The 22,854-nt window shown below is 42.1% G+C and overlaps 2 protein-coding genes across 2 annotated transcripts; one reads left to right on the plus strand and one right to left on the minus strand.

The window, feature by feature from the left end:
• The first annotated feature begins 11,407 nt into the window (after window positions 1-11,407).
• LOC138947816 (uncharacterized) lies at window positions 11,408-19,748 on the plus strand. Its single transcript, XM_070319370.1, has 19 exons — window positions 11,408-11,924; window positions 12,118-12,189; window positions 12,335-12,463; window positions 12,574-12,645; window positions 12,789-12,917; window positions 13,122-13,178; window positions 13,424-13,468; window positions 13,769-13,804; window positions 14,063-14,185; window positions 14,397-14,700; window positions 15,007-15,213; window positions 15,791-15,866; window positions 16,261-16,284; window positions 16,566-16,790; window positions 17,161-17,231; window positions 17,365-17,469; window positions 17,620-17,831; window positions 18,200-18,364; window positions 18,567-19,748. The coding sequence occupies exons 1-19, from the start codon at window positions 11,602-11,604 to the stop codon at window positions 18,814-18,816; spliced, it is 2,625 nt and encodes an 874-aa protein (XP_070175471.1). The 5' UTR covers window positions 11,408-11,601; the 3' UTR covers window positions 18,817-19,748.
• Window positions 19,749-19,958: 210 nt separating this feature from the next.
• LOC138947817 (uncharacterized) lies at window positions 19,959-22,539 on the minus strand. The gene is made up of 5 exons (XM_070319371.1): window positions 22,423-22,539; window positions 21,929-22,102; window positions 21,705-21,795; window positions 21,287-21,435; window positions 19,959-20,736 (listed from the first exon to the last, which is right to left on the minus strand). The coding sequence occupies exons 1-5, from the start codon at window positions 22,515-22,517 to the stop codon at window positions 20,730-20,732; spliced, it is 516 nt and encodes a 171-aa protein (XP_070175472.1). The 5' UTR covers window positions 22,518-22,539; the 3' UTR covers window positions 19,959-20,729.
• Between the last annotated feature and the right edge of the window lie 315 nt (window positions 22,540-22,854).

Raw genomic sequence — 22,854 nt, forward strand, 5'->3', positions numbered from 1 at the left:
CTGTACATTCGATGCAAATCAAACACAAACATGTCAGCTTGCATGCTGGACAAATTCGACAACACACCTGACATACCAAACTGTCAACACGGACAACAACACTTCGAGTAACTTCCAATGCATACATAGAAACAAGCACTGCATTCGAGTTGATTTGTGGTGCTGCAGGTGAACATTTACATCGTGTGCATGATTCCGACATAACAAGGAATAAATCACCGAATGAACAGGTACAGTTTTGTTGTGACCACCGTCTTACATACACAAGGGGCAGGAAGGGGGAAGTAGTGGGGGGGGCTGACACAACACAGCAGGGGAAACGACACACAGACTGGTTGCAACGACAACAAACAACACGCACCATACACACACATCTAAACATATACATACTGTAAGTACTCAGCGCTCTCTCGTGACCAGTTTATGTCCATTAGACGAGCTGGAATGTTATCAGTTCCATGCCGCGTTCGACGTTCGCCATTTACACACTACAACGAGTGACAACAACACGCGCAATTCCATTGGCTGTAGTGACGTTGAAGTCACATGACATCTTTGTTTATAAAGATCGTGTACTACACGTGGCTGCAGATTTCGCAAACTAAAAAAACCAAGAAATTCCTTCGAGGTAGGAAAAACACCCCCGTTGGTCAAAGGGAAATAACCATTCTCACTGCCACCAACTGAGAAGGTTATTTCCCTTTGACCATTAATATGTAACTCTATAAGTCCTTGTAGAATCTTAATCCACCAATAACTCCCTAACCGTGTGTTTGACTGGTCCCAATTTTTGTAAGGACCGTCTCAGGAATGTATAGAACCTGTTCACCAAGTTTGGTGACGATCGGTCCGTTCATTCTTGAGATCTATATGCGAACACAAACACACAAACACATCGACCGAAACCTATACACACCCCTTTTCCGGGGGTGTAAAGATGTTGTTGCTATTCACAAAGGAGATGATATTGAAAGCTCTGCACTGATGAACAATAAAAACACATGAAATGAACACTAAGTTGATTGTTGACAGTGATTGTTAACTTTCAACAGTTGGTATTCTATGCCTAGCTTTGTTGTGTTCAGATCTTCAAAATCTCTGATAATGTAAGCAAACAGTGACACAAAATGGTAAGTTATCGCACAGTGAAATTTACCAATGCATCGAGTTCAGACGACTTAGGCACATGACCAAGTCAAGTGGACCCGTCTTTCTCCTTCACTGCCATCATCGTCGCTACTCGAAATCTGTGGCTCAAACTGGTATGACTAAGGGGCTCCACAAGATTGTGATTGTGTTTGAAACACGGTAATCTCTAAATCCGAGTCGAAATCGCTGCTTTCACACGAGAGTTGCACTGCAACGTCTCTCTCTGCTTCGCTTGACGCCATGTTTGAGAGAGATAAATTTGCCTATTTGTTTCTCTCTGCCCAGCGTTGCAGACTAGTGCATGCAGTTGATGTTATTTTTCTTTTATGATGTTACCTCGCGTTGTGTTTTTCCCTATCTCCTAGTGCAATGCGAATCTAACCCTAGTCTATTGCTATCTCTTTGCTTTTCCCAAGATTCCGGCTTGACTGGTCAACAATTAATTCTATGAACTGAACAGGAACTCAATCAACTTGAACATCGATCAAAGTCCGATGGGCTAAAACCAGAACCAATTACCTCAAAATAACCTGTTTTGCAACTTTATAGTTATTTGACTTATGGTAACATGATTCTCACTTTCTGTAAAGGATTCTTGAAAATCTTGCATAATTGCGTATTTATAAGTCATAATTTGTTCTGGCTCCAAGCATTTCTCCTGCTCATCTTGGAAGCAGAACAGGCATGAAAACAGCCGGAGGTGAAAAAAAGAGGAAAATAAAGTGGGGGCTGGGGGCCGCAGTAGGCCCCCAGTGGGGTCGAGGGGCAACGCCCCTTGTGGGGGCCAGGGGGCTCAGCTGAAGGGGTTTCAGCATTTCTGAGCCTTAAAATGGGCATATACACAAGCTTTATAACTGAAGGGGCTGTAGGCATTTCAAAATCTGAAATTGACATTACTGAATAACCAGACAGAGGAAGAGCCATAGGGTGGTTCCAAGAGGGTTTTGGAGTCTTGTGATGACGGAGGGGGACACCAGAAGCCTTCTGGCAATCTCCCGTACGCCAAAACCCTCTTGGAACCACCCTATGGCTCTTCCTCTGTCCAGCAGGCTTAACTTCTGTCGTCCGACCATCGTGATGTTGTGCTCTGGTCCGCCCAAGCCCTGGATTTTATTGAGTAACCAGTGACCAGTGTTCACAGTCAAAGCATCAAGCTTCCAAGTGCAGTGCATCATTTTGTCAGAAACACGCTATAGAAAAAATGGTGAGTCAGCATAAAACGGTAACATTTTCCAACTTTTTACCAATTTTCAACGCTCAGCCTCTGACGCCCGAGTAGCACGTGCAGCACACCAAGCCTGTACAACAAAGCCAGGAGTCCACTCTGTGCGTGTGTGTAAGATCAGCGTTGTAGCTTTCAAAGTTTTGACAATAGCATCGATTTGCAAAAACACATGAAAATGAAGGGTGTTCCCTAACTTTTTGTGAGTAGTTTATGATCCGATTCGCGGCCCCACGCTGTTGAAATCGCCACATTTCATCTGTTAGAGGGTCATCGCAAACTTTGGAAACCTCCGAATTTCCAAGAGAAAAATATGTTCGAGCGCGGCAGGCAGTGAAGAAAGGCTCGAATCGGTCTGTTTGCGGACTCTGCAATTTACGGTTTATCCAATTGAGCAGTGGCGGGAGTAACGCTTGCCACGTCTTTCGTTTTGCCTCTTTCTTTGGGGGGTCTTCTTTTTTTTCCCGGCGGAAATTTAAAAAAAAAAAGCGAAAGTGTGACAAAAAAACGGCGGAATTTCCGCTGAAAAGAGAAAGTTTTCATGCCTGCAGAACCCTCTAACTCCATCCAGGTTGGAAGCAGAACGTGCTAAGTTCAGTTTAGTCTGTTCTGCTACTAAGGCCTGTGGGGAAAGGGGAGTGTTTCACTGCGAGCCAGATGCAGCCATCGTCACCTGACCTCTTCTGCTTGCTGTGTCACAGTCATTTTTCGTGTTCTCAGCGCAGCCAGATAAGCGCACATTAGCGGTAGTGGTATCTGGTCTTGACCCTTTCTGTGTGGTGTAGGATTTCCTCCAGCACACAGAATAGTGTAACTAGCAGTAGTAGAGTCTGCTGTCAACAGAAAAAGGAATTTGATAGACTGTGGGAACTAAAACAGGTCACCAGTATTTACATCATTCAACAGATGAAAGATCATGCAGTCATTAATTTGATAATGTTGTGTGTGTGCAGTTGAACATGCCAAGCCGGGGACCGGAAAAAGAAAGTATGCACTCAACAAACTTCAGTATTGCTTTTTCTGCGGCAAAGGTCAACTGGCCCTTCCAAGACATATGCTCACGGTTCATAAAAACGAAAGAGATATCGCTATGCTGTGCACCTTCAAAGAAACCAACCAAAAAGGCGCTTACGATAGCGAGTTAACTAGGCTTAGGAACTTGGGTAACTTCAAGCATAATGTTGAGGTCTTGAAAAAAGGTGGGACTGGGATTGTTGTGGTCAAAAGACCTTCCAAAAATCGGAGGGTACGCGATTTCTTGCCTTGTCCAACATGCTTTGGCTTTTATTACAAAGCTGAATTGTGGAGACATGTGAAGAAATGCCCACTGAAACCCGATGAAGCCTATGATTCCAAGTCACTCATATCAAAATCAAAGCTTCTACTTCAAGCTACTTCCTGACTCCGGATGTACAGGGTTTAAACACAATTAACTTTCCTGTGATAAAGAGTGAATGAAGAATGAATTGGGAAAGATGCAGTCCCTTGATATTGAGGGAGGAGGGTGGTAATAAGGGGGTTGGGGCCAGGGAGGGGGTTGGTGGTAAAGTGGGTGCAAGGGGGTGGGGTGGGGTGGGGGGGTGGTGTCCTAAACTGACAAAAGGATGGTCCACTTTCTGAAAACACTGGAACAGAGAACAGCTAGCTCTCTGCCATTTTTACATCTGCTGCACAGTCAATTTGGCTGTTGCTCGAGTCAGGACACAGATTCAAGTGAGTATCTTTATGTATTATGTTTTTCCCCATTTGAACAGACCATAAAAGCTGAAATTCAGATTCCTTTTTTAAATATATAGGGGATTAACCTTCTGATTCAGTCTAAATCCTGTATCTGCAAACTGATTCCTAGCTTTTTGTGTTTTGTTTTCCTAATTGTAAAACACAGGCAGGTAAATGTGTTTGTTTCAGCGTGAATGTTCTTGCGCGCATGTGTGTTTGTTTGTGTCAGTGTGTGTGTGTGTGTGTGTGTGTGTGTGTGTGTGTGTGACGGTGTGTGCATGTGCTCCTGCCTTAATGTTGTAGTGTATCCATGCAGCTCTTTAGTGTTTGTTAAAAAATTAAAAAAATGTAAGTGAGTGTTTACAGTATTTGTGTATGCTTGTAAAGATGGATAGATGAATGATTTGGTTGATGGATTTTGTCAGTTTAATTGACTCTAATATATTTTGTTATTCAGAGGTTATCACAATGTCAAACTGATGAGCATGAGTGGTCAGAGTGTAATCAAGTACTAATGTTTCATTTGTTTGTGTGAATAGAAACACGAAAACTATCCAAAGTTTTAACGCAGAAGCGATAATACGGAGGCAATTACCTTTTTTTAATTATCGGTTAATAATTTTAAAATAGAAGTACATGTAGTAATTGCCTGTTCAAAGGAGATCAAATTCATAGTATCCATGTCTTTTGCAGACGCTGTTTGAAAGGAGATGAATCATCAGGCCGTCCAGGCAAGTAAGAAGCACCATGCATTTCAGGAGACTGTCCTTCGGATTCACGGATTACGGTTGCATAATCTCCTTTCTGCCAATGCTAAAAGTGAAACCTGATGACTTTGATGCGTCTCCATTGGCAAAATCTACCCCAAAATATGACGATTGTGCTGTTTCTTCAATCGAAGATCCTTTTGAGAACATGGTGAATGGGGGGTTATCCTCCTGTTCGAGTCATGCATCAACTCCAATACTTGCTGATTTGTGATTCCACCCCTCAAAAATGAATCAAGCTACCCAACTCCTGTACATCTTTCTCCTGTGTGTGCTTCCACAGTTTCTGTTACCCTGTAGGTGTATTCACATCAGCTTGTAGTATATGTCAGACACTGCTCCTTTAGGTGAAACTACCACAGCATCTCTTCCATCTGTTTATGGATTTATGGAACCCCAACAAAAAAAATTCTGTCATCGATGAAGGAAGCATCCAATGTGACACCTCATGAGAAGAAGTTCAGCCGAACTTAAAGACTCTGCAACCCGGGACTACGGGAAAAGGTGTGTTCGAAAAGCGAAGACACTCAGAGATGAATTTTACACAGGAATAACTGGTCAAACGGCTAAGACTAGTACAACAAAAGGTAAGTACAACAAAAGGTAAGTACAACAAAAGGTAAGAATGCCAATTTGTTTTCTTGATAATGAACAGAGTAGCATGCAGTCAGGATCTAAAGCTCGTGATTTTGTTACCATTTGCATTGTGTGGTTAAAATGCGCCTTCAGCCTTGTGTTTATTTGTTTGTTTGCTTGCTTGTTTGCTGCTTTGTTCGTTTGGTTTGTTGTTGGTGTTATTGGGTTTGTAGTTTTGTGCGTAACGCAAAACGATATGAGCTGATACAACATAAGATTACCGTTGGGATTTCTTAAAAAACACAATAAAAAAAAAGTGTAATGATTTCAGAGAGAGTTTTGTGTGTGTGTGTTGTTTTTTTTTCGCTATGAAAAGTACCGGCAATTTAATTTTTATTTATGCGTGTTGCGTTCATTAGGCCACACAATGAATGAATACATGAGTCCTTGATGATATTTTTGCAAGTGACTTGACATTTGTTTGTTTATGACGGTAATAAACTTTGAAAAACGATTTGAACTAATGTACAGTATAAGCTTTGCTTGGAAGCAGAACATGCTATGTGTGAGGAGGCTGCTTCTGACTGCTGTAGCACAGGCCACAGTGGGGTCTGTGTGGAAGTCAGAAGCAGCTATGGTGCACTGGGCTTTTCTAGCTCCAGAACTGAGAAAAGAGCAGGAGTGTATTCTGGAAGCAGAACAAATTATACTGCATATGGAAAAGTTGTTCAATTAAATTGATTACTAGTGTGCATGACCAGTGTTTCCTCTAAGTCAAGTGTGTAAAATATGAGGGCTGCAATCCTGTGTTTACTATTTTTTATAAGGGGTTGAAATCTTCAAGTGGCCATTTCTCAAAATGGTGGAAATCCAGTTAGATGGTTCTGGTTTTAACCCATCGAAACATAAAGGGAGTCCACACATGGGTCGTAATATTTCGATTAAGTTTATTTATCAAAACGGTCAAACGACCAGCATAAAATGGTAAGTCAAATACAAATTACATGATACAAAATTCGCCTTCCAGGCACACGCTTTCGCTCAAGTAAGATGTTCCCTAACTAGCTAAAGTTGGGCGTCTAGAATTTCAACAGGGATGCTACTTATTTTTCCTGGCTACAAACGGAAGAACAGTTCTTCCTCACCAGGCTACTGAATTATTAAGTGGATAGTCTGAGACTTCTTATTGCTAAAGTTTGATCATCGAGAGACCCAGGCCTCGGCCCTTATCTCCTCAACGATATTTTAGTCCCTATGCTCAAAGTTCTACTCCTATTTATAGACGTACTGTACGCTGTCTAACCCGACTGCAATGGGTTTAACAAACGCACGCGTACGTCCAGTAGTTTTACTGTCGCCTATCTATCTAAGTTTGTCGGACCTACCCGGTCCGATTTGGTTTACTTTCTAACTATCTACGATGCTTTTTCTCCTAGTCTATCTTTTGGATCGCTCGGAACCAGACAATTCGACTGGCCCGAGTGGTGATGATCTTCCTTTGTAGCTAATCGTACTCCTACTCTGCCTATTTGGATGAAAGAGAATCTCAAGATTCTTTACTGCTAGCAATTTACCCTACTCTGTCAAATTTATCCTGCAAAACCTAACGACCTTTCTGCGCTCCGATCTTTTATACCCCTTCTTTCCTAGCAACTCTAAAATAATGTCCTGATGTTTCGCATTGGCTAAATTAGCAACAATGGCCGACTCTCTCGCGGACTCATCCGCAGTAAAATATAATCCCTCATTATCCCTACTTTCCCTACGATTACGATGTCCGCAGACATCGTTTCATTAACATTTCAACACACTTGCTTGCTCTACAATTTTATTCTATTCAAAAGAGCTTCAATCGCCCATTATATCAACATTTCGTCTGCTCCGGTCGTCAGACCGTTGATCGATAGAACACAACTTACGACGGTCGCTAAGCCGATCGTGTCTCCTACCGAGCCTTAAAACGGGCTCTAATGACCCGGGAACATATTTATTACAACTTCTCCTATTGTTTCAAACGTTCAACTATTCAACTAACGCTACAATAACAGGTTTGTTAACTTTTCGTCTTATTCCCAGCATCTAACTTGCTGAGTAAAACAACATGGCGGCCATCGCCCATATCGAAACTACAACTCATTCCTTACGGAAATCCTAACTACATCATTCTCATGCATTATGACATACGGGGAAAAGCTGGCATTTGCAATGACAATCCAGATTCTATTCTGGATTGCCTTTGCTGCTGCAAACTTTATCGTGTTGACGGCATTCCCGTCACACAAGAAACACTTAACAAGGGTAAAAGGAGAAACAGAATCCGTTAGTCGCCTCTTACGACATGCTGGGGAGCATCGGGTAAATTCTTCCCCCTAACCCGCGGGGGGTGATCAGAGCATGACGTGCCATGTTCCACTGAACACTTTTTGAAAACGGTTAGTAGTAGTTACTCTGCCTTTGGGTATCGAAAAATACGTCACTTCCGGTGGGTGACGTCAGAGGGGGGCGTGGCAGGTGGGATGGGCCCTGGTGGGGTGACGTCACTTCCGGTGGGTGACGTCAGAGGAGGCGTGGCAGGTCACGTGGGAAGGGGGTGACGTCACTTCCGGTGGGTGACGTCATGAGGGTGTGTTAGGTCACGTGGGGTCAGAGAGGGGGCAGGTGGGATGGGCCCTGGTGGGGTGACGTCACATCCGGGATGACGTCATAAGGGTGTGTGTCGGAGGATGTCATAAGGGGGTGTGGCAGGTCACGTGGAGGGTCACGTGCAGGTGTCATGTGATAGACCACGTGGGAGGGGTCATGTGATAGGGAGCTATTGATCGGGGCAGGTCTAGGCAGGTTGGGTGACGTCAGAGAACCAGTATTTTGTTTGTTTGTTTGCTTAACGCCCAGCCGACCACGAAGGGCCATATCAGGGCGGTGCTGCTTTGACATTTAATGTGCGCCACACACAAGACAGAAGTCGCAGCACAGGCTTCATGTCTCACCCAGTCACATTATTCTGACACCGGACCAACCAGTCCTAGCACTAACCCCATATTGCCAGACGCCAGGTGGAGCAGCCACTAGATTGCCAATTTTAAAGTCTTAGGTATGACCCGGCCGGGGTTCGAACCCACGACCTCCCGATCACGGGGCGGACGCCTTACCACTAGGCCAACCATGCCGGTCCACTTTCCTACATCCCGATTGTTGTGTGATCATACCAAAAACTGTAAGGGAGCTGCCTCGCGTTTGGTTTTTCGCGGAGGAGTGTATCACCCATCCCCCACCCTGAAAGAAAAGCTGGACTTGGAAGGGATACGCTTACCCAAAGAACTTCAGTTTCACCCTCACCGCATTGTCTTCGACATTGAGTCGTACTTTCCAAAAGAGTTGTCTGTCGAAACAAAGAACGGTTGTGACAAACTGTCTTATACAGATACACGGCTGCCAGTAAGTTCGTCACACGGTAGATTCGTCACCGGTCCCGGTAACTTCGCCACAGTTGTCCGAGCGCGGCTCTCTCGCTCTCTCTCTCTCCCACCTCCTTCCACCCCTCCCTCTCCTCACATTGAGTTTCTCTGCCTCCTTGACAGTGAGGTTGAAGTCGTGTGTGTGTGTGTGTGTTAGTGAGTGTGTGTGTGTGTGTGCGATGGTGTGTGTGAGTGTTTGTGCGTGTGTACGTGTGTGTGTGTGTGTGTGTGTGTTTTAGTGAGTGTGTGTGTGTGTTTTAGTGAGTGTGTGTGTATGTTCGATGGTGTGTGCGAGTGTTTGTCAGTGCGTGTGTGTGCGTGCGTGTCATGGATGTGGGTGTATGTACGTCCGTGTCTCTCTCTCTCTCTCTCTCTCTCTCTCTCTCTCTCTCTCTCTCTCTCTCTCTCTCTCTCTCTCTCTCACTCACTCACTACGGGCTGTTGAGAACTGCTCGGACTGTGTCGTCTGAAAACTGCTCTGTTGAGAACTGCACAATGAGTAGATCTCGTGTTAATTACGTAGATAACTGCTGAGCAGTTTTCACAAGGCACAGTCCGAGTGTTGTTATTTTAAAACGCAAGACCACTATATAATGATGGACAAACTGGCAGTTGGCAGAACAGCTCCAGATTCGCTATGGAAAGTGCAGTCGATTGCATTGTGTGTCAGGTGGCGGTCACCAGTAGACAGGAGGCCTTGCTCTGTGATGGGCCATGTGGCAGATGGCACCGCATCTGTGGCATTGGTATTGACCGTGCAACGTATAGGCGTGCCGTGAGGGGAGAACTGGAACTGGACTGGCGATGCCAGGACTGTGTGGCAGTGGCTCAGTCAGAACTGTCTCTGACACAGCAGGCCGAGATGGAAGTTGGTGGCGATGATGATGATGCAGACAGTGATGATGAGCCTTCGTTTGCTGTTCCTATGGAACTGGAGGAGCCGTCCCTGCTTGACTCGAGGGGGAAGCCGCGACAGATGGGCAGCGCAGTATCTGTGCGTACGTCCGGCACACGTGGCCGGAGACCCCGACATGGCCCCCGGCGAGTCACGGTTGGTCGGTTTTTTACCGCACCATCAGAGCCAACAACGACGTGGAGGGTTGGCATCGTCGCCTTAACACCAAGGCAACACGGGGCCAACTGAACATGTACTTGTTGCTGAACCTCCTAGGAGCCGAGGCATCACTAGTGGACATAAACATCATCCTGCTGCGAGAGTCAGCCGTGGTGCGACGACAGCGGTCAGCAGCACGCACCACCACTGCCCGTCTGTTCAGGCTGTGGGACCGCCTGATCGCGCACGAGAAGACCCCACGACAAACAGTCTGCGGGCCGCGAGTCACTTCATGCCTCTGTAGCCTGAATGATCATGATGATGACCGATGACCGGATCTATGACTTCCTATGACTCTGTGATTCTAAAATGTCCGATCGAACACTTTTTATATTAAGACTCTTTTTAATTAAAAACGTGACTACCAAGGTGAGATGTATAACTGCCGCCGCTATACTGAGCGTCACAGCTAAAAATGTACTGATCTCCGTTGGATTATCATTGTGCCTTAATGTATGTTTTAATTTTAATCTCCTTTTTTATATTAAGACTTTTTAATTAAAAACGTGACTACCAAGGTGAGATGTATAACTGCCGCTGCTATAGCCACAGCTTGGCATGCTTTTGTCTTCTAGTTATAGATTCAGTTGAATGACATGTTTTTTATGCTTCACTTGTATGTCAGAATTGATGGTACCTGATTTGAAAATAAAGTTGTTCAGGTGTGGACCTTTGGATTTTGTTTGAGATTCATCTCTCTCTCTCTCTCTCTCTCTCTCTCTCTCTCTCTCTCTCTCCCTCTCTCTCTCTCACACACACACACACACACTCTCTCTCCCTCTCTTCCTCTCTCTCTCTCTAAAATGTGAATCTTGAATCTCTCACACACTCTCTTTCCCTCTCTCCCTCTCTCTCACACACACACTCTATCTCTCCCTCTCTCTCTTCCTCTCTCTCTCTCTCTCTAAAAAATGTGAATCTTGAATCTCTCCCACACATAAACATCCGCCCAACCCTGCCGGTAAGTTCGTCATAGGTGACGAATCTACCGTGTGACGAACCTACTGGTAGCCAGATACACACGTGCCTTTGTCTGTGAGCATATGTAGCAACGTGGGAGGCCACATCGAACCACAATGTTTAGTGACCGATGGTGATAGTCGGACCTTGATTGATCGCATGATTGAGGCCATGCTACAGATCCAGACTGTGTCCGAAGAACGATTAACAAAAATTGCTGAACCTGTGTTTGCGGCCATCCATCGTCGTTTGGATCAGATCAGTGAAACGGATGATGCGGCAGAAAGACATCCCCAACACCAAACTAAGAAATGTCTCGAAAAGTTTCTGAAGACAATCCCCGTGATTGGTTTTTCGAGTGGGAGATACGATCTGAACGTGTTGCGACCATACCTGCTGAAATATTTTGATGATTCAACAAGCTTGGTTATTAAAGACTCCCATTGAGCTCAACCCATAGGTTTAAGGCTTTTTCAGCTGTTGCAGCGTATAAAAATTAGGTGTTCTACCAACTGGGGCTATTCAAATCTTTGTAGTTTGTCAGAAATCAATAATTGAAGATAGTTTCGAAATAAACCCATACCCTTCGCCGTGATATTTTTAGAACAGTCACGTGACAGTGTATAGCGAGGCGATTCTATGTTTAGAACATTTACCGGAAACGGATTTCCCCTACAAACAAAGATGGCTTCTCAAGATGTGAAAGATCGTCTTCGATCTATGCCTCCAAAAGTATGTTTGCCTCCTACACCACCTGCTGTGCCTGTTGCCAGAGTTGCAAGCACGGCTTCGGCCAAGAAAAAAAAGAAAAAGCTGAGGGAGAAATTGAAAGTTTGTTTGACCAGCCAATTCGAACGATGGGGGGCCCTCCGAGGACAGGTGTTTGCCAAGACACCTCATTTGTTGAAACCTCACAACAGATCAAAAGCAGACACGGAACTTTCTAGAATCCTCATGGACGCGTAAGTATCGTTTAAATTCAATTCAAATTCCTCCTTTGTTCTTGTCATTTGCTTGTTTTGTTTTCTCTTTGAGTACCATGTTTTCAAATAATAATTTACAGTGACAGTGTGACGAACATTCGTTTCAAAACCAAAGTGTTGTTTCCAGTCAATCAGTGCTTTCTTGACTACTGTACTTCTTTTTCTGTTTTAGGTACGAACGAACTCAAGAGGCCGCATTGACTGACCCTCAACCAGGATGTTCTACTTGGGATATTGAAAGCAGGTCAGTGTCAATTGATACATTGTGAAAGTCAGCTTCACACAGAGCTCTGATGTACATTTACCAATTTGCTCAGCTGGGTGTAGTGAATGTAGGAACCGAATTTATTTCAAAGTGCATGGATTTTGTTTTTGTTCTTATTCAACAGAGCTGTGCAGAGACCAGACTTTGCTAAACAGCCTCCGCAGAAAACTTCCACCCCAGGGCAGCTCCTGCAGCAAGCAAAAGTCAGCACCACCCCCGACCTCTCCTCTGTCCCTAGTTCGTCCAAGCCGTGGTAAATGTATTTTGTAAACTGATAATTATAGATGAACATTCGTTTCATTTTTTTTTTCAGTCAATTAGCGCTGTATTGACTTCTGACTTATTTTTATGTTTTACTTTTAGCTATCAACAGATTCAAGAGGCCGCATTGACTGACCCTCAACCAGGATGTTCTACTTGGGATATTGAAAGCAGGTCAGTGTCAATTGATACATTGTGAAAGTCAGCTTTACACAGAGCTCTGATACATTTACCAATTTGCTCAGCTGGGTGTAGTGAATGTAGGAACCGAATTTATTTCAAAGTGCATGGATTTTGTTTTTGTTCTTATTCAACAGAGCTGTGCAGAGACCAGACTTTGCTAAACAGCCTCCGCAGAAAACTTCCACCCCAGGGCAGCTCCTGCAGCAAGCGAAAGTCAGCACCACCCCCGACCTCTCCTCTGTCCCTAGTTCGTCCAAGCCGTGGTAAATATATATATGTACTTTGTAAATTGATACTCATACTCATAGACCGTTTATTGACAGTAAATGGGGTTCACAAAAACTTAAAAAAGAAATGTTGGGAAGATTGGTTTCAGATTTTGTTCAGTTTGTCAGTTTGCTAGTTTCATGCATTTAAACACATTTTAATCAGGTGATGGTCAGAGTTGATTGTTTGACATTTTTCAGTACACCTTTATCAGGTGTGGAGCCATTCGAGGAGGAGCCAGAACTTGAGATTGAAAAGTGAGTGCATTTACTGAACATGGTGCAGTGTTGATTTTGGTTGGCTGGTTACACCGGTTGTATATTGTCTCCCTTGCACAAATAACTGTCTTGTTTAAATCAAAAACCGCTATCTATTTACAAAGTTCTAAATGCTAAACTTTAAATCGTCTCCACAAGTGCCAGTGGGTTCACATTATCGATTGATTCAAGGTGTGTTAAATAGTCAAATCATATTTATAAATAACTTTTTTTTTCAATTATAGGACTGATCAGCCTGCCAAAGAAGGGAAAGGGATGAGGTCAAAACGGTAAGCTTGTCATTGTTTGTTATCTGCATTTGAGTTGAGTTGGCAAACTGTCGGCCAGAGATCAACACCAGCCGGTTACCTCAGTTTACAATGACGGCAGTCATTAGTGTCTACTATTGTTGATTGTTGAGTTGGTTGCTGGTTTAGTTATACCAATTATTACTTCTTGTTTTTTCAAGATAATGAAATGTAATGTCAACAGAAACTGGATACTGTTGAGGGGTGTTTTGATTTACCCAGTACATCTAGTTCTTGTTTGCATGTTTTAATACATTATAATTACCATTTTTATGTTTACAGGCAGAACATTGACCGCTCCTTTGTCAACCCTCTCAAGTAAGTGTAGTATTATTAAAAAAGCTAATTTGTAAAGAACCATGTGAAAATAATAATGATGAAAAACAAGACACACACACAAACAATGAGAATATTCTGATAATAAAGGTCATTTGATGATTTTTTATGTTTTCGGAGATACATGTAGTAGTATTATAGATTGGCACTGCAGGCACATTTTTTCTTGTTTGTCAGTTGACAACTTACATTATTATTTTGAGTGATGCTAACTTTGTTTTCAATGTCTCTCTTGTGCAGCATCACTGTTGAATTCAGTGATTTAACCTGTGATGGTGATTTAGATGGTGATGACAGCGACTTTGATGTCGATGATATCGAGCTGGAATCTCAAGACGCCAGTTTTTTTCTCACCATGGATGTGTATGTTTTGCATTTCTTATTAATGTGTTGCTTTTGTAAGAATAAAACAAATTCTAATCTATTTCATTTGTATGTAATGTATACATGAATTTATACATTTATGTTGTAAAATGATTAAAATGGTTTCATTCTTCTAGGGAAGTCTAATCTACATCAGACTGTATTGCACACTGAATGTTATTATTATTTTTTATTTATTCCTATGTGTCAGGGATGAAAAGTATGCCAAGGAGGCAGACGAGGTGGCCTTTGAGGAGGTGGCGTACGGCCAGCAGGAGGACGAAGAGACAGGTGATGCTGACACTGCGGAGGAGGTGGAGTTAGGACCAGGCATCACCAGGATAGCCACAGCAGACCAGTGCCAGGACATTTGCAACAGCACACTGTGCCTAGCATTTGTCCACCAACTAAAGGCACTGGCTGCTGTGAGCATCAGGAAATGCTCCACTGCTGGGTGTGAGCATGTTCCTGCCGTGAAGGAGGGCTTCACAGGCTCAGCACTGTACCTCAGATGGGTGAGAACATTTTATTTTTTACTCACATGCGAAGCAAAAGTCAGTCTATGTACTCACCTGGTTCATCTGTCCGTCTGGCCGTTCATTCGTTAAAAACTAAAATGTTGAATTTATCTTGGACACTACTAAGTCTAACAGCACTAAATGTGGCATGATGGTTCAGATTTCAGAATGCACTTAGGCTTCATCAACTCATTATGTTTGTACATGTATATGTTCCTAGTAATCCTACTGACAGTGACACATTGAATTTTTATAAAGTCATTTGCATTTTTGTTTTTTTCAAATCTGATCTGTGAATTTCAGGAATGTGTGAAAGGCCATGTGAGCCACACATGGTGTGCCCAGCCCACCCTGCCCAACAAAATTCACTGTGGTGATTTTCTAGTCAGCACATGTATCCTCCTAAGTGGAAATAATTATGCCAAGCTGGCGTTGTGGGCGAAGGTGCTGAACCTGCCCTTTCCTGGTGCTACCTTCCACCAGGCTGTCCAGAAACATTATGTGGTGCAGGTAATTAAAAAACAGTTAAAAAATAATTTATAATGTGTGTGTATAAAATGGAAAGAAAATGGAATTTGGATATTGATAGTTGTGTTGTTTATGTTTGCCTGCCAGTTTGTGTTAATATCTATGCATGTTTGTTTTTACCTGTTTAAATATTGTAAAGCGCTATGAGTAGATTGTCTAGAAACGCGCTATATAAATGTCCATTATTATTATTATTATTATTATTGATCTCTATCTTTATCTCTAGCAAACTCAAAGCGCGGCAAAGGTTGCACTATACAGGCGCCCTACTCACGGCCCAACGGGGATTTGAACCCGGGTTGCTGTATCCCTGGGGAATCGTGTTCACCACAGAACCAACCGGCCACCCTAGTTACAAATGATGTTTAGAAACTAAAAGCAACCCATTCTCGTTATGTATTCAGATGTTTTGTAACAAGTATGGCATTTTTTGTTGTTGTCTAGAACAGTTGACATAGTCTAGTCTGTGAGGCAAAATTCTTGCTTTGTGTGTCCCTCAGTGACTGTCCCAACTCACAAGAATATAGATATATAACTTTGTTTTCCATTTATCATAAAGGCTGTGAAGGACACATGGAAGGACCACCAACGAGCCATCTTCGACTCATTGGCAGAGCAAAATTTGGTTGTTCTGGGTGAGTGTTTGTTGTTCTTTTGTGATTTATGTTTGACCCCTTTGTCACTGTTGTGCCATTTCAGAAATATAATGTATCCAATGCTGTAGACTTAACCCAACCCCACCCCCCACCCCCCCAACCCCACAATAATATTGAAATGAATGTCTAAAATCAACTTTATATTTTCTATTTTATTTCTCAAAAGCAAAACATGATGTGATGCAGGACATAATATTCAATTTTGGACATTGTATCAAGGCGTGCTTGCTTTTGAGAAATAGACTGAAAGAAAAAGTTACATTTTCATGTAACCCACTGAAATTGACTTCCTGTTGTCAAGTGACGGCAGAGCACTTTTTATTGAACATTTATTTTGTTATGTCATTCCATTTTTGTGTGTGTGTGTGTGCAGGAGATGGACGCAATGATTCACCAGGTCAGTACGATTATTGCAGACCTGCATTATTCAATGACCCAATATATACCATGTCCCCAATTTTACATAGTCATTGGAATATTAGAATGTGCTATTTACCATCATGTAGAATGATATAGTCTAGGCGCTTGAGTAATTGGCTTGCCTGTGTTCTCGTAACCATGTTAACAAACAACTGAGCTTAGAAAAGCCTTGCAATTTTGATGTCCGGTCAGAGAATATTGTTTGCAGGTTTCATCATAAATGGTTACTTTTTAATGGTGCATTGAATTTTCAAATAGGTCATTGCGCACAGTACTGCAGCTACACTCTTATGGAGGCTGAGACCACAAAGATTCTCTCTGTCCAGTGTGTGGACAAACGGGAAACACAGCGAAAATCCACGAACATGGAAAGGGTTGGATTTAAGAGGGCACTGGATGAGGTAGTGCTTGAAGGTGAACGGGTGGACACCACTGTTGATGAGGTCGTCACTGATGCCCATGTGGGAATAGCTGCAGATATGAGTATGTTCTGTTTCCTCTTTTCCCCCCTTTGTGTGTGTGTGTGTGATTAACAGTCAATTATATGTTAGCGGTAATTTATTATGCAACATTTATTATCTATACATACATCAGTCCCATCTGGATGGACAGTGCAGTGAGTTAGAATGCTTAATTTCAAGATAATATACCTCTTGCCCACTTTGGGGATACAGTTTAGAGTGTGTCACCATTATTGTCTCTTTAGCAGCTGTTGTTCATTGTATTATGTGTGCATTGCTAAGCCCTTTTCATTTAATTTGGGCTGGTCATTTTAGCAAACATTTTAAAAATGTATGCACCAAATATTTGATATTGCAAATGAATATATTTTGTTCTTTGTTTTGTCAAAAAGAGGCGATCGGAAAAAAACATTCCCTTGATGTGTGGCATGTTGCCAAAAATATTGGCAAGAAGCTAGCCAAGGTACGTATGTTGTAATTGTGTTATAGTTTGATACAATTTTGAAATATTGTGAATGCTTTATTGGTTTTCTCATGTTTTCTTTGGTTTGTTTGTGTGTGTATCTTTACATTTTACATTTGCATTTTCTTCTTAGATTGCTGCAGGCAGTAAAGGTCGCAAGCTGCAAAAGTGGATCCCTTCGATAGTGAACCACTTTTGGTTCTGCTGCCAGAAGGCTGACACCAAGACAAAGTTCATGGTAACCTGTTTGGTCATTGTCTTGTTTGGTTATTTGTACGGTTTCATTTACAAATAATAATAGCACGTCAATCACAATTATGCACTAATTTCAATAGTTTGAAAAAAATCAGGCATGTATAGTTTTCTGAATGTGTCTGTTCCATTCCAGGGTATGTGGCGAGGAGTTTTGCAACATGTTTGCAACATACATTCTTGGGATGCTGGTGCCTGGTGCTGCGACCATGAAGACCTGGGCGGGGAAAGGGAGGATGGGAGGGCCTGGCTTGATCCTCAGGAAGACCGTGCCCTAGTGAAACAGCTCGCCTCTGTGGTCTTAGACCAGACTCTGATCCAGAAAGCAGAGTTGGTCATCACAAACAGGTTAGAAGATTATTATTACTCACTATTGAGGGAGAAATCAGGGAACTGTTTACAGTGTGCATGAAAGGAGATTATGTGGGTGCAACAAGTATGAACTTGTTTGTGTGGTTTTGTAATTACTAATACTCGATGTAAAAATCAGGAGTTGTAGTGCTCATACTGATGTGTGCTGGCCAACATTATACAGTGGAACTCTGTTATAGTGAATATAAGAATTTCGCTGTAACAGGGTTGATTTATATCATACAGTGAGGTAAATAAACAAGAAAACCTATCGCTACAGTATCAGCAGAACATCACTGTAAAATATTTAATGATAAGCGTGTTCACTTCTACCATTATATATAATACTTTCTTTTTACATACAGGAGCACATGCCCCCTGGAGGTGTTTCACCAACATTTGTTGATGTATGCGGGCAAAAGGTTTGCGTACACACCTCCGGTTTATGAAGCCAGGATTCTGTTGGCAGCCATGGACCACAACACTCATGCTGGTCGACCCTTGGCGACTTCAAAGGATGGCAGAAAGAAGTAAGTACATGTATTGAAACACACTCAATGCAATGTTTTTGTTGTTTGTTTTTTTCACAGGCCAAACATGTAAATTCAGGCTTCAAGTTCTAGATGTATGATCATGTCCTTGGCATGTTTAGTTATATTATGACATTCAAGGCCATTACAAGGGTTAGTGTCAAGCATTTTAGTCATAATTGTTCTTGTTCTATGTTGATAGGTATCACAGATGCTTCAATAAGAAAACCGGCCGCTGGTCGGTATTCCCTGTGAAGGTCCCAAAGACCTACCACCACATTCCAGCCCTGAAGCTGCGAATCATGGAGATGAGACTACAAGACCCGTTGCCACTGCACAGGAAAAAACCTCTGGCACAAGAGGACCCAAGGAGACTGTCAACACACCTGGCAGCAACCTCCCCACCTCCAACTAGTGAACTTGTTGCACAGAAAAAATCTCGTTTTACCTGAATGACGGTAGCAGTTGAGCTGGTAGTAGCCCAAAAGGAGGCAGAACATAAGGAAAGAGTGTCAAGTGGGATAATTATTACCTCCCTTTTTGTCTGCGGTTCTGTTACAGTTGTTTTTGACATGTGGAGAGGTACAACAATATGACACCAGTGGACTTTTGAAAGGCCCTTTTCAAGACAGCAATGTTTGTATGTGTGGGTAACCAGTAAAAATGCATAGACCCGCATAGTTCTATGGCATGGCTGTGTTTAGTTTTTTAATTTAATCTGCTGCCTTATCATGGACCCTAAATTGCGCTATTTCACCAATATAGATGGGAGGCTCTTGTATACATTGGCGAATAATGATTTTAATAATAACTTTGAAAAATAGTAATAACTTTGTGATTATACATTGGCAGACTAAATTTGCAAGAAAAGCATTTATCAATAGTTTCCAAAGCTGTATCATTTTAGTTGAGACTGTGTTGTATGATTTTCACTTCAAATTGATATCAATTGCCTTAGACTACATTTTGCTTCACAGGCTAGATTCAGGCGGCATAGAATGGCTGCAGGCACAAGAAACTCACATTGCAACACATATTATAATTGAGCATGTTGGAATGTTCGGCTGAAAATGTACCTCCCATTATAATTAAAGGAATGTCAGCGACAACCCACCTCTCAATGCAGGGACTGAGGGAGTGGTTGTGACATGGTGATCATGTTTTTTTTTTCTTTTCTTGTTTAGTTGAAAATATTGCTTGTGTACAATAATTGTTTATTCATGATACTAATGTGTGTGCGAGAGAGACTGAGGGTTTGTACAACATGTGTTAGTATATTCTTATTATGTGTGGCTGCAAGCGTGACTTAGCATATCTGTTTAGTTGGCTTTTGTACATGTTTACCTGGAAACAATATGAGAATAATGGTGGTAACGATACTTGATATTTGTCTGTCTGTTCATTTGTTTTTATGAGTGCGTTGTGGTGTGGTAATTGTGCAACAGTATGTCTGCTGAAAGAAAAGAAAAAAACAAAAAACAAAGACAGAAACTGTTTGTTGTCTGCAGATAAAGGGATGTACACCACTTTGAAAATGACTAAAGACTATTGTGTGTTTGTTGTGTGATATAAATTTAAAAACAATAACATCATGTTTCTTTTTCTGAACCCATTACAAAAAGTGGAAGTGATTCAGATTCTGTATTCAGAATTACACAATTTCAAAATCTGACAGCATAATTTACATGATATGACATTGTGTCACTGCTGGCACATGAACTTGTTTTGTTGTTGGTCAAATATACATTTATTAAAATTAACTTGTGGAGTCATACTAGTACATACAAAGTAAATGAACACAAACTTGTACAAAACAAACAGCTCAGCTGAAGAAACCATTTTAACATAATTTTCTAGTCAACCAAAATAACATTCTCATTTTCAAGACAAAATGTTTCTGTAATATTTTTCTTGCACTCAAAAAGTAATGTGTGCAAAAACCCATGGAAACAATCAAACAGCTGTTACAACCATACAGAGAGGCAATTAAAAATTTGAAAACTAAAAGTCAAACATGTCCAAGTCCTCAGGACATTTTGGTGCTTGAGGAAGAGACAGACGAAAAATATCCCTCCATGTTGTGTGTCGGTATTCAAGAGCAATTACCCCATCTACTGCAAGCGCGCTGGAATGTATCCTGTATAAACATTGTTGGGACTGGGGTAAGTATCCCGAATGGCCCACACACAACATGAAGGGATAGCCCTCCTGTTACCAGCCCCCAAACGACCATGCTGCCAGAAAACAAACTGGCGATAGGCAGCATGGCGATTGGAGGCGGCTTCGCCTCCCTCTTCCGCAAACACCAAAATGTCCACCCGCTGCCTCCTGCTCAGGTGTAGCACGAACGGATGTAAAATGATGTTCATCTCCTGCAAAAGAAAAAAGAAATAATAATTGTAATCATCAAAGTAACAACACATCACATTGACCCGGGTTCGAATCCCTGTTGGGCCTTGAGTGGGGCGCCTGGTAAAGTGCGACCTTTGCCGCGCTTTTAGTTTCCTACACAGCAAAGATAAAGCGCGTTGTAAATATCCAAATTTCATTTTTTTTCAAATACAAAAATAAGAAATACAAAAATAAATAAATAATAATAATTGGACTCCAAGGACTACATACCAATGTGAACTTCAAGGGAAGAGGAAAGTCGTTCACTAAAAGAAATTTGCTATTACAGTTTAGATTTTTGTCTAACAGAGAGAACCCAAGGGGGAAAAAAACCCTCTTCATTATAAGTGGAAAATCACAATAATAGAGTCCACTATAGTATGAGTACTAGCAGGTTCCACTGTATATCATTACATACAACTATATTACCCTGCACAAGTACACAATCTGACCATGACTGTGTTTATCTTTTTTTTCATGTAAATATTTTTTTAATAAATACTTTTTTATATAAAAAATGGGCATACGTACAGGCATTCTTGATATGCACTGAGTGCGGCGCTGGCAGCAGATCCGTTCTGCAGGTGTGGGCATGTGCCGACAATGTCGGCACACACACCAGTCCGGCCAGGCTGCATGGTCTGGTGATGGTGCAGGTGTTGGCACAGACGACTGATCGGCTGTTTTCAACAGAAAGCATTTTTATTTCTTAATTTATGATACATATTTTATGATTACCAATGTCAAAGTAAAAAAAATCAATAATGCACCATGGATGTAAATATATTTTTTTTGTTTTGTTTTTTGTATACAACAACAACAAAACCATTGAAAAAATACTTTCAGCAGAATGCAGAAACAAAATACTACATAGAGAGCTCACACAAAATACCACAATAATGACAAGAGCAAACTTATATCAGAACACCATAAAGCAGAAGTTACTTACCAAGCATGTCAAAAACAAGACCTGGTTGTGCAACAGCCAGGTCGAGGGCCAGTTGTCGCAGTTGTGCAATATCCAGCTGTTGGATCTGAGTCTGTAATAATGTAAAGACAACAAACATGTTTTAAAATGAAACATGTGTGCTGTTATCATTATCTGTGTATACATGCGAAAGACTTTGCTATTCATATCTCCTCATAATAATGTCAAATTAATTAAAAACACACCTGCAAGTTATTCCTGTGCTGCTGCGCAGTGGGGATGCCGGCCACATCCCACCTCCCTCGACCACCTCTCCCCCTGCCACTTGAAGAGCCCCGCTGCTGTGCTGTCGCCCCTCGTCCTCCTCTCCTCCTTCCTCTCCCCCTGTCTCCTCCTCTTTCGTTACTTGTGGAACATGTCTGAAAACAGCATTAATAAAACATTTGTGTCTTCAACATGAAGAACTAATTTACATCTAATGGTAACTTCTCCAATTCTCTCATCTATGTGTGCCAAACTAGCACATTTTCTCCTCAAACTATAGCGAAACCTGTGGTATCCAACAACGAAGGGGCCCAGACAAAAAGAGTTGGATACCACAGGTAGTTGGATACCACAGGTCAGATTCAGACTAAGTAATACGTATTTGGGTAATTCCCCAGTTGTATATCACAGGGTATTTGGATAAGACCAGTATGGATACCACAGATTTCACTGTAATGTACACATGAAAACACACCTGATCTTGTTCTTGAGGCTGACCACCTCCTCTTCCCCCTCCCCTTCCTCTCCTCCTCCCTCTCCCTCTGTGGGGTGCAGGTGAGTCTGTTTCATGATCACTCCGGCTTGTCTGAAATCAACAATAATAAATTAGTTGTATCTTCAGCATGTAGAACTAATTTTCATATAATTAATTGTAAGCTCTTCAGTCTCATCTATTAGAGCCAAAATAGCAAATGTTCTCAAAGTAATGGACATGAAAACACACCTGATCTTGTTCTTGAGGCTGACCACCTCCTCTTCCCCCTCCCCTTCCTCTCCTCCTTCCTCTCCCTCTGTGGGGTGCAGGTGAGTCTGTTTCATGATCACTCCGGCTTGTCTGAAATCAACAATAATAAATTAGTTGTATCTTCAGCATGTAGAAATACATCTGGTAAGCTCTCCACTCTTT

The sequence above is a fragment of the Littorina saxatilis genome, linkage group LG14 (assembly GCF_037325665.1).
Source record: "Littorina saxatilis isolate snail1 linkage group LG14, US_GU_Lsax_2.0, whole genome shotgun sequence".
Classification (NCBI taxonomy): domain Eukaryota; kingdom Metazoa; phylum Mollusca; class Gastropoda; order Littorinimorpha; family Littorinidae; genus Littorina; species Littorina saxatilis.

Excerpts from the sequence above, each read along its gene's own strand:
- LOC138947816 (XM_070319370.1), top strand. The coding sequence starts at position 11,602 with ATGTTTAGAACATTTACCGGAAACGGATTTCCCCTACAAACAAAGATG. Across the intron at positions 13,805-14,062 it reads TCCTTTGTCAACCCTCTCAA|CATCACTGTTGAATTCAGTG; the intron begins GTAAGTGTAGTA and ends TCTCTTGTGCAG. Across the intron at positions 18,365-18,566 it reads TCAAAGGATGGCAGAAAGAA|GTATCACAGATGCTTCAATA; the intron begins GTAAGTACATGT and ends CTATGTTGATAG.
- LOC138947817 (XM_070319371.1), bottom strand. The coding sequence starts at position 22,517 with ATGAAACAGACTCACCTGCACCCCACAGAGGGAGAGGGAGGAGGAGAG. Across the intron at positions 22,103-22,422 it reads AGCCTCAAGAACAAGATCAG|ACATGTTCCACAAGTAACGA; the intron begins GTGTGTTTTCAT and ends TGCTGTTTTCAG. Across the intron at positions 21,796-21,928 it reads AGCACAGGAATAACTTGCAG|ACTCAGATCCAACAGCTGGA; the intron begins GTGTGTTTTTAA and ends ACATTATTACAG.